The 11253-nt window shown below is 56.5% G+C and overlaps 2 protein-coding genes across 3 annotated transcripts; one reads left to right on the plus strand and one right to left on the minus strand.

Annotated features, from left to right (window-relative positions):
• The first annotated feature begins 3469 nt into the window (after window positions 1-3469).
• Window positions 3470-5619, plus strand: RASD1 (ras related dexamethasone induced 1). 2 transcript variants are annotated; one of them, XM_065732814.1, is made up of 2 exons: window positions 3470-3780; window positions 3996-5619. In XM_065732814.1, exons 1-2 carry the CDS (start codon window positions 3495-3497, stop codon window positions 4544-4546), a joined length of 837 nt encoding a protein of 278 aa, XP_065588886.1. In that variant the 5' UTR covers window positions 3470-3494; the 3' UTR covers window positions 4547-5619. The 2 variants fall into 2 exon arrangements, with proteins under 2 accessions (XP_065588886.1, XP_065588887.1); XM_065732815.1 differs by having other exon boundaries at window positions 4070-5619.
• A 1487-nt stretch (window positions 5620-7106) lies between these two features.
• MED9 (mediator complex subunit 9) lies at window positions 7107-10475 on the minus strand. The gene is made up of 2 exons (XM_065733056.1): window positions 10285-10475; window positions 7107-7807 (listed from the first exon to the last, which is right to left on the minus strand). Exons 1-2 carry the CDS (start codon window positions 10431-10433, stop codon window positions 7591-7593), a joined length of 366 nt encoding a protein of 121 aa, XP_065589128.1. The 5' UTR covers window positions 10434-10475; the 3' UTR covers window positions 7107-7590.
• Between the last annotated feature and the right edge of the window lie 778 nt (window positions 10476-11253).

Below are 11253 nucleotides of genomic sequence, written 5' to 3' on the forward strand. Positions count from 1 at the left end.
ATCCTTTTATTTTTGTCCCATTGCCCTGGCAGCCACTGCCATTTCCATGGGAACCCTCCTGAAATCTGTAGCAACACATCTGCTGGGGTCACCGAGCCTCTCTCTCCCCCATGCCCTATATTCCAGGCCTGGAGCCGCCCAGGTCGGGTTACAGGTGACATTTCTCCCTAATCCCAGGGCAGCTGATGCTCCTCAGAGGTGAGCAGGTGCTGCTGGAGTTGGGTACAGCTCCAGATGCTTCCACTGTCCATGGGCTGTGAAGCTGAGCCCTGCTCAGCACCTCCACACACACGGCACGGCTGCGAGCTGGGTCCCGTCCCAGTCACAATAATGGTCAGCCCAGCAAAAAAAAGTGATGGAAGAAAGGGAGAGGATGCAGAACACCAGGAGAGCAGAGCACAGAGCTGTCCTGAGCACATGTAATGCCACAGCGGGAGCCAGGCTGGTTGGGCTGGGTGATCTTTGGGGTCTTTTCCAACCTTGGTGGTGATCCTATGATTCTGTGCACCCGGGAGTTGGACATTTGAGGCATCTCCAGCTTTCCAGCTCCCTGCTGATCAAACCCCAAGGGTGACAGGGAAACAGGAGACATCAAAAGTGTTGCAAAAAAAAAAAGGGGGGGGGGAGTCGGGTGTGGGAGGGGGAAGAAAGAAGGAAATAAAAGCAGCCCCCCCGTGCCCAGAGACACAGCAGCCCTGCATCTCATCTGGAAAAAAATATACATTGTGAATTACGTGCTTCTTTTGAAAAGCTTTAAAGGGGAGTTCATAAAATGAGACAAGCTAATAATATAGGGAATGAAGAGCAACCCTGGGTCCTGCGTCTTGATTTGATCAGACTTTTTTCTCCGCGGGACACGCGGGAGCTCCAGCAGAGCCCTCCTTCCCCGCCATGCCCTGTGCTCCTCCCTGCTGCCTCCATCCCTGGGAGCAGCACTTGGGGCCCGGGGGGAAATAGCAGGAATTTGAGAGCCGGGAGTGCGGGGCTGGGGGTGTGCACACACACGGAGCTCCCAGTGCTGAGCGGTGGGCAGGTGCTTGGTAGGACCCTTGGCATCTGCTCCTCTCCACGGCCCACGATGGGTCCGGGGGCTGTGTGCTCTGGGACACGTTCCCTTCTCCTCTTTTAACCCCTTGGTCCCATGGGAAGCAGCTCAGCCCTGGGGTGCAGACCCCTCCCGGCTCCAGCAGCGAGCTGAGCCGTGTGCTGATGTTTCCCGAGCATCCCTCCAGGTCTCCTCCTCCGGGCTCGGCTGTGCCATGCACGCTCGGAACTTTCTGGTACATTTTGCATCGTACATTTCCGCAGGCGCCGGTCCTGCTGGTGGCACAGCGTGTCCGGAGGGGACCCCGGGGACACCGAGAGCTGCGCGCTCTGTCCCTCGGTGCCGCTTTCGCGGAATTCCTCTGCGAGGCCGTCGGGTTTCGGGTAAAAACACGGACGGGTGAAAAGAAACAGCAAAAGCAGCGGGGAACGGCCGGCGCTGAGGATGTTGGGTTGCAAGGGGAGCGAAGCACAGAGCTTGCATCCTGCAAAGCCCTCAAAGGCAGCGCCCATCGGGGTGGGTCGGACCGCAGCCGGGGTGGGGGGGTGGGAGACGAGACGCTGCCGTAGCTGCTGCCCCTGCTCCAGTCTCAGGCAATCTGCGGCCGGCTCAGAAATAGGCGGTGGTTTCTTAAGAGCCGTATCCATGGGAAGGCGCTGCCTCGCGGCGCGGTGCGGCCGCGCTCATCCATCAAAGGATGCGGGCGAGCGTGCTCTGCGTGCACCAGCGGAGTGCCGAGGTGCTCCTGAGGGACTGAGGCTTAATGCCTCGTAAAGCTCCCCCGCTCGGGCTCTGCGTGACTCCGCGAGAGCCTCGAGTACAGCGATGGGGCTGAAGGACGGCGGCTGCGGGCTCTGCCGGCCCCGGTCCTGCTCCTCGGAGCCGGGGGTCACAGCCCCCATCGCACCCATCGCACCCCCGCACTGATCCCACGCCGCCGCTGTCACCAAAGAAAGGAAATGGATTTTCCATTTGCTGAAGCCTGCTAACCCGAGAGGAGGCTTCGAGCAGGCTATTTTTACCCGTTCCTGGCACTATTAATAGGGGTACGGTTACCAATAAGATCTAATCAAGGTATTTGATGTGTCTGTCCCCCAGAGGTAGGCACTTCTTATTCCTCCTGCTGCTTTCCGTCAGCTGCTACAATTAAATGATCTTTTCGTTATTTGGGGCTGATACATCTGTGCTCCACGACCAGCCCTCGGAGCTGCTCGCTGTCTCGAGCTCAGATCAATACACGCTCGGTCCCATCCTGTGGTCTCTGCCAGAGCCGCGGCTCCTCCATAAAGCTTTGGAGAGTGTTTAAATAAACCTCCAAGTACTAGAACACCCCCAGAAAGAGACGGTCGGCTCAGCAGCATCCGTTTCCTCAGCAGTGCTGCTGAAATGCCCCGTGCTCCGCAAATTCCAGCTTCCACCCGACCCTGAGTCCCAAGCAGCTCTGCAGGCGGGGCTCCTGCTCGTCGGGATCACGTTTAAGCACGAACTTGTGCAAAGCCGCTGCGTTTGTTTGTTTGTATGTTTCTTTGTACACCCTCAAAGAGGTGCTTTTCATCCCAAGTTTCTCAATCGCACCTATCTCCGGTGAAAGCCAACCGCCGGCAGGAGCATCCCTGCATCCCCGCGAGCATCATCCTTTCCTGCCCCGGGGGCTGCGGGTCCGGGGTGCGGCCGTGTCCCCCCCGAGGGGGTTCTGGGCGGTGGGGGGCGGCTCTGCCCGAGCCGTGGTGGGGCCCTCGGCCGCGCTCTAGCGGGGGCGGGAGGGGCTGCAGGCGACGGAGTGTGGGTTGGGGCTGAGATGGGGTCGGGATGGGGAGAGGGACGGGATGAAGATGGGAATAGAGTCGGGATAAGGTCGGGATGGGCTGAGACTGGTTGAGGATAGAGTCGAGCCGAGGCTGGGCTCGGAATAGGGCTGGGGAAGGAGCTGAGGACGGGCTTGCATCAGCTTGGGGCAGCAGGGGCTGAGGTCGGGCCGGGATTTCAGCAAAAACCAGCGGCACAAAGTCCCCCTCTCCGAGCTGCAGCACCCGACGGGACCCCGACTCTCTCTGTGCCCGTAACTCCCCAGAGAGCGCTATTTCTGCAGCTTTTCCCACGCACGGGACCGTAAGTGCGAAACGGAGCCGGGCTGCGGCTCCCCGACCCTCCGCTCCCCGTCCCGGACCCTCCGCTCCCCGCTTGGGGCGTGCGGAGCTCCGGGACCCGCAGCCGCACCGCCCTCGGGCCGGAACCGCGCTGTGTGCGGGGCGGAGCGGGGCGGCTCTGACTCAGCCCCGGGCCGTGACGCGCCGAGGGGCGGGCGCTGCCACCTCCATATAACGCGGAGACCGCGGGCGTGCAGAGCTCAGAGCGGCCTTCCAGCCTGGGAGCGAGAAGGGCTGAGCTGCCAGGCACACACCACGCCTTCCTCATCCTCTCGGAGCAAGCTGCACTTCGGCCGGCTTCAATGAAACTGGCAGCGATGATCAAGAAGATGTGTCCCAGCGAGGCTGAGCTGAGCATCCCCGCCAAGAACTGCTACCGCATGGTCATCCTGGGCTCCTCCAAGGTGGGCAAGACGGCCATCGTCTCGCGCTTCCTCACCGGACGCTTCGAGGAGCAGTACACTCCCACCATCGAGGACTTCCACCGCAAGTTCTACAGCATCCGTGGCGAGGTGTACCAGCTCGACATCCTGGACACGTCGGGCAACCACCCCTTCCCCGCCATGCGGCGCCTGTCCATCCTCACAGGTACGTGGCTGGGGAGCAATGGGAGGTTCTTCTGGTGGACTTTGGGTTTTCTTGGTCACTTTTGAGATGGTTTTCTGCGCATCTCTTGAGTGGGATTTTGTGAGCGCGTTGGGTGAGAGACTTTGTTGCCCGGTCCTCCCCTCCCTGCTGTGTCTATGGGTCAATGTGTGTGTCCCCATCCCCGCAGCCATCTCACGTCCCTGCTTTGTCCCCAGGCGATGTGTTCATCCTCGTGTTCAGCCTGGACAACCGGGACTCCTTCGAGGAGGTGCAGCGCCTGAAGCAGCAGATCCTGGAGACCAAGTCGTGCCTGAAGAACAAAACCAAGGAGAACATCGAGGTGCCCCTGGTCATCTGTGGCAACAAGGGCGACCGGGACTTTTACCGGGAGGTTCAGCCCCGAGAGATCGAGCAGTTGGTGGGCGCAGACCCCAAGAAATGCGCCTACTTCGAGATCTCAGCCAAGAAGAACAGCAGCCTGGACCAGATGTTCCAGGCACTCTTCGCCATGGCCAAGCTGCCCAGCGAGATGAGCCCCGACCTGCACCGCAAGGTCTCGGTCCAGTACTGCGACATCCTGCACAAGAAGGCTCTGAAAGGCAAAAAGCTGCTGAAGGAGGGCGGCCGGGGCAGCACGGAGGAGGCGTACGGTGTCGTGGCTCCCTTCGCCCGCCGGCCCAGCGTCCACAGCGACCTCATGTACATCCGTGAGAAAGCCATCGGCGGAGGGCACGGCAAGGAGAAGGACCGCTGTGTGATCAGCTAGGAGCACCAGCTCCGGCGAAGGAGGGAAGAAGGGAGGAAGGAAGGAAGGGAAGGGGGAAGGACGCTCGTTTCCAATGGGACTCTGGGCAGGCAGGAGGGCAGGCACGCACCCAGCTGGGCGCAGACTTGCCTCTTTCCCCAGCCTCCATCCTCCCATCAGCTTCCCCACTCCCACCCCCCAGCCCCGGGGCACATGTTGGGAGAGGGGGAGGATTTGGAGGCAGGAGGGGAACAGGGAGATGAGAATGGCAAAGTGCAGATGCTGAGTTGGGAGGATGAGCCGTCCCAGACTGCCCAGCCCTGGGCCAGGGCATTGCTCTCAGGAGGGCAGAGACCTGTGAGAATCCACCTGGGGCTTATGGGTTTCTTTTTGTTTCGTTCTGTTCCTTTTTACTTGAGAAGCTGTGCACGGACTCTGACTCTGTGTCGTGTGTTTGTCTGTGTTCACAAAACACGTGCAGCAGACACTCCTAAGGTGTTGCAAAGACTCCGCAGAGTCAAAGCCCCAATGGACCAAAAACTGACTCTTGTTTACATTTGTCTTGTCTGATCTGCAAGATTTGGGGGGCGGGGGGAGTGGGAAGGGTTTTTTAAATGAGAAAACAATAGGCACTTTACGTAGGTATCGGTTGTCATCGACATGAACAAAGATCTTCACGTGTTTCTACCGTGGGTGAAACTTGATGTTTTATTTTTTCTACAAAATAATAAAACCTTTTTTTTTTTCCAATGACACTTTGTGCCTTTTGCCTCCGTTTCTTCCCCAGTCCCCACAGCAAAACCAAACCCTGTCGACCCCAGGCCCTGACCCCAGCTGCCAGGCTGGATCAACCCTCAGCCCCGTGCCTTTATTACCCCGCTTTCTCTGACTGCCAGTGCAAAGGTTCCCATCTCAGAAAGTGGAGGGCAGTGAGGGGCTGTGCACGCTGTTACTCACGCAGCTCTCCTGGCCGCAGTGCTTTCCCCACTCCGCTGGGCATCGGCATCTCATTCGCCACACAAACTGAGTGAAATGACATCATTTAATTACAAAGAGCTCCTTGTGCTTCATGCCTTTCCCCGATTAAATAAACACTCCTTAATGATGTCAACAGAGAGTGATTCATTTGCGCCCCGTCTGGGATATTGTTTTTATTTTGCAATGTGAGTAAAGGAAATACTTCGCTCGAAAGGTCACCTTTGCATTTGATGTTTTTTTGATCTCTGGGTAATAGCAAGTGCCAGTAACCACTGCTGGAAGTGAAAGGAAAAAGTGAAAGCTCTGCAAAGGACAGCTCAGGTGGAGCAGCCTGCTGTTTCTGATCACACTCAGCAGCCCCATCCCGCCCTCAGAGTCACACAGCAGATCGACACTTAATATGTATTAACAGGGGAAAATTCTCCTGAAGCCGTAGGGTGTGGGTGAGTGAGGCTGCAAACAAAACCACTTCAGTTTGGCCTGAAACTTGGAATCGAGTGAACTCGGTGCTGTGCTAAGTGCCAGACATTTCCTTGGAAACACTTTGCGGCTTCCAGCTCTTCACATGGCCTGGTTCCCCGGGAACAGCAGCTGGCCAGAAGGAGGAACCTACATCCAGGCACGAAACGTAGGAATTTATTGAGCTGGGACCAGGAATGGCTGGCAGGAAAGCCATTTCAGTAATAAAAAAGTGTACATTGTGCTTTGTTTATCTTGGTGCTCTGCTTTGCTCGGAGTTTACACACGGGCAGCTTCCCAAGAAATCACCGTCAGTGGGGACAGAGTGATCTCTGAGCCACAGCTGAGCTGCCACTACCCAGCTCCCAGAGTTACTTGCCTCTTGGCTTTGGGAAGCCAAATCCTACCCAAACAGACCCTGTTCTCATGGTTTGGATGCCACCTGCTCTCAACCGATGCATTTCACTCCGTTTTTCACCTCCCCCTCTCCTGCCCTGCACTCAGAGAACCGTGAGATCTGAGGGTTTGACACGTACCTGTTAGTGGGTGAGATGCTCGCCAGGCTGTCACCCGACACCCAGCAGCTCCCAGCAGGAGAACACAGGACAAGGAGTTCTGGGACCCATCTGAGAGCAATCAACATTCGAGAGCTTTCCACGAGCATCTGGCAAACGTTCAACATGAGCTCAGTGTTTGTGTTTGTGGGAAGCCCCTGGGGCATTAAAGACACAGAACTGATCCATCCTGTGGAGCTTGGCTTGGCTCACTTAGGGAATAACTAAAGCTGCTGTCATTTTGGTTTGATCCTGCTCTTCCTTTTTCTGTTTGAGGAGCAGGATGCCCGGTTGTATTGCTTACCAAGCTGCTGTGGGAGCCCTGCCCATCCAAAGCCTGCTGAAATCTGCTCTGCTTTGCTCTCCCACATCACCACAAAGTGATGTTAAGAGAGAGGAGCAGGGCCTGGGCCATGCACCCCCCCAGCTCAGCCCACGTGCACCCAGTAAATACACAAGGGGCAGTTTTGAGTTTCTAAATCTTTATTTGACTCACCTCGAACACAACTCCCAGTCGGTTAAAAGCAGAGAAAAAAACACAAAAGCAAAAGAAAGCAATTATTCCTCTTCTGACACACTGGCTGCAAAGTAGCCCAGAGACCCTTCCCAGCAAACAGGCTTTCCAGGCCAAACAGCCCGAGCTTCCCCTGCATGCTTCCTTTCAATGTTTGTCAATTCAGAAGTGAAAAAGAAATAAATGCAGAAAATGTCTCCATTTTTTCCTGTTGAACTTAAGCAGCAGGTATTTCAACCTTTTCTTCTAAGAAAACAGAATGTGTTCTGCTTGTTTGAATGAAAAAAGAAACAACCCCACCAACCAACCCCAAGGGAACAGAGCTGCATATGTAAACACCTGGAGTCCTACAGCAGATCAGAGCAAAGGCACTGCTGCAACCATCGTGTGTGAGCAACACACAAAGGGTTCTGGATCAGTGTCACGGGCCTGTGATCCACACAGCCACAGCTTCACAGTGATGTGACAGAACAAACTAAGTAAACCTCTGCCAGTTTTTTCTCTCCTCTCCAGCCAGGGGAGGAGGTATCCCAGTCCCAGCCAGCAGAGCTGCTCCCTTCCTACTCCTTAGGGATTTCAAACATGCAAAGGCTCTTGTACTTCTGCAGCAGTTCGTTCTTGGTCCGGACCTGCTCCCGCAGGTTCTGCAGCTGCTGCTGCTGCTGCTCTGGGCTCACGCCGATGCCAGGCATGGCACTGATCAGCTTCCTCATCTCCTGGAACTTGTTCTTGAGCTCGTTCAGCACCTGGTGAACATCCTGGCTATCCTTGTCCATGCTGCAGAGGGGAGAAAACAGAGTCACGATTCGCACCTCCTGTTGGACAGGCTCCTTCAGCCCGCTGGGGCACTGCCATTCCCAGTGTAATCAGGGCTTACGCTGGAATTCGCTGGGAAACTTTTGCTCCTGGTATCCAACTCACACCCAATTCACCTATCACAACAAAATAACCCGAGACAGATGCGCAGATTGGGCAGACTCTGGGACAAACTGGTTTCCTGGTCATTTTCAGCACGTAATCCAGATACCTTAGGTGCAATCCTACAGGTTAAGACCTGGTCTGCAGCTTTAAAATGCTACCACAAACTCTCACTCCGTTTAAGTTCCCACACGAGGAAGGTAAGATTATGCACACGTTGTGTGCAGGCACCTGGGAAAAAAGATCTCAGTCCCTCCTGTGACCTGTTGCCAAAGTAATACAAAAAAATCAATGCAGTCAAACAGCTTGACAGCAGAAAATAGAAACCGTTCCCCAAAGTATCAGAGAGCATCCAACAGCTGAGAAAATGGTACTTCAGAGTTTTGGAAGGGCTCTCTGGGGATGTCTACCTAATAAAAGAGAAGCGACAGCTTATTTTTTAAGAGCAGCACAACTGCTTCTGCAGCTAGCTCTGTGCTCTTCAAGGATCAGTGTTGTCTGAGGCAGTGTTTGCCCTCAAACCCTCATTAGTATCTCCTCAGCACTGTGAGCAACAGCGAGAAGTTTTACCATTGCAGGCAGAGGTGAGTCTGCTTCCAAGGCAGTGCCAGTAACGAGAGCAGGACGCTAACGGGCTGTGAGATCTGGGAGCATGTTCAACAGCTGGACCCAGAGATAAAACTTGTTGTGACCAGGGCAGAGAGGTGCTTGATTAGAACTTTGGGGAATCGTGACACGACTGAGAGCAAAACTTTTAACCAGATGGTCCCGTTCAATTCAACAGCCTGCTGGAACAAAATATTCATTACTCCCTTCTAAATAAAACTGCAGCTGGTACTATAATGCATCCCCATTATGCAGGCATTTACGGTCAAGTTGACAGTGGAAAAATACAGGCACACACACGTTGCACATCTGGGAAGGATGGGTTGGCACTGCCTTTAATCCACACTCGGTGCATGGTGGCTTCTGAAGGCCAACCAGCTCCCTCCACGTCCAGAGAATGGATGGCTGCCTGTTTGGGTGGGTGATTTGGAGGAGTAATTATTTCAGGTTTGTTGCTGTTCTTGTATTTCTGATGGGAGGTTTTCCTGCCGGATCAAGCAACTCCTTCTCCGAGGGCATGGACAGGCAGGGGTGAGAGGAGGAGTGGGAAGAGATTCAGCCACCTGCAATTACACAGGATGAAACGCAATGTCCAGCCACAGCCTGTGTCGGTGGACAGTGCTTGGGATCTCCCTTAAAGGACTGAGTTCTTCAGACCCCTCCCGAGCTGGCCACCAGCTCTCCTTTACTGATGCAGCTCCTGGCTACACCAGCACAACCCACCATCAGAGCCATGCACTGGGACCTCGCAGGTGATTATACGAGGGTGAAAGTAACAGCAAGCCCTGCTTGGGAGAGCTATCTCAGGACTGGAACAACAGGAAAGAGCACGTGTCCTTGAATGTAAGCACATTTACGTGATACATCACTGCTCCCCAGCACAGTCACCTTGGAGATGTGAAGTGTCTTCGGGGCTGAGTCAGTGTCAGAACAGCAGGGCCGGGCTCTGAGCCTAGCTGCAGCATTAAAGGATAATACATTTGTCATCTGTCAGGGACACAAGGCAACGCATCCCAGCACTCAGCTCTGCTGTCTGAGCCCTCTGCAGCACTGCTGTCCAGGAAATGCTGTGTGCCAGCCTGGGGGAGGGAGCGGGGTAGCAGGAGGCTCAGTGGGACGGGGCACAGGACATCCTGGGGACTGTCACTGTGGGTCACCACGACTTGCTTGGTGACACGGCAGAGGTCGAGAGGTGTCAAGGTATGGCTCTGGCTCACTTTCCCTCAGCTGCCATAGAAGTGTGCAGGGAAAGGGAAGTCAGGCCCACAACAAGGAATGGGGATTTGTGTTTCCCGTGCCCCCTGCCTCACTGTGCAGCGTGCCCAGGTCAGGGGGCTGCTCACAGCAGGGCTGTGCCCCTGCCGGGCACTCAAACATCTCCACGGCGTTACCCTGGCTCAGACACGCTCTGGCTGTGAGGACCCAGGTACTTTTAACCCTCCAGCACTGGTTATGAACCGGAAAGAGCGTGACTCAACCTGCAGAAGCCTTCCTCCTTCTCCCAGCGCCCGCTCCCGTCCTTTCTGAGGCCGTTATCAGCCAAACGGAGCAGCAGTACGGGGCGATAACCCCGCAAAGCGCAGCTCCCCGGGGAGCCCAACCCCTCGGGGCCGCGCGGCCGCTGCCACCCCTCCCATAGAGCCCAGCGGGGAGAAACACGGCTCGGGGCATCAGTGCGGGGCGGCCGGGGCCGGGAGGAGGAGGGGCGGCCCAGCGCCGTGCGGCGTTACCATTTGATGATGTCGTGGACGAGCGGCAGGAAGGAGAAGTCCTCCTGCGCCGGTGCCGGCGGTGCGGGCGGCGGCTTCTGCTCCACGGGCGGCTCGGGCGGCGGCGGCGGATCCTCGACGGCACGGCCGGACGGGACCCCCGACGCCATGGCGGCCCCGGCGCCGAGCAGTGACGGAGACAGGCGGAGCTCGGCCGCTCTGCCCCGCCCCGGAGGCGGCCCGGGCTGAGCCTGAGCCCGGGACGTGGAGCGTGGGGTTGGGGCGTCGAGGCAGGGCGGACGGGTGGGCTGGGGGCCGTGCCGGTGCTGTGCTCTGTGCTCACAAAGCAGTGCCCCTGGGGGCGGCTCGCTGCCCCTCTGTGCCACCCGTGGCATCCTGCGCTGCTTATCGTGGCTGAATCGTGAGGGCAGCTTCTCTGTGGAGAATGCAATGTGATGAATTTGCATGCGCTGTACCTTTAAATATGTATTCGTTTCTCTCTTCGGTGTGCGTGTTTGGTGGAGAGATCCCCCATGCACCCAGCCCTGTAATAAAGGGAATACCTGCTGGACATATTTCATTGGTGTGTCCACTCTGTGGGATTTCTCGGCATCACGGTGATCCTCGTGCTGCAGAGATGCCCACAGGGCTGGAGGACTGCTGCGGGAGTTGGGGTGCTCAGCCTCGAGAGGAGAAGGCTTCCTGGGCTCGAAAAGGAGAAATCTAGAGGAACACAGACAGAAACCCAGTGCCAGGGCTGAGACCGCTGTGAAGCTGCAAGGATGGGGAGAGATGGGGTTCTTGGGTGCCTGCCTATGACTGAAAGAGGTGATGGAGAGAACACCCTGCCTGGAAGCTGGGAGGTGGGCAGTGCTGTCCCTGTGCACCAGCAGGGCTCAGAGTGTGCTTCAGCAAACTGCGGCTGCTGAGTTTAAACTGCTCTGTCAATAAACACGATTGTGGTGCTAATAATGCCAGGCACAATCATGA

This window comes from Cyrtonyx montezumae, unplaced genomic scaffold (genome assembly GCF_038088225.1).
Source record: "Cyrtonyx montezumae isolate F1298 unplaced genomic scaffold, pur_monq_1.0 scaffold_16, whole genome shotgun sequence".
Taxonomy (NCBI): Eukaryota; Metazoa; Chordata; class Aves; order Galliformes; family Odontophoridae; genus Cyrtonyx; species Cyrtonyx montezumae.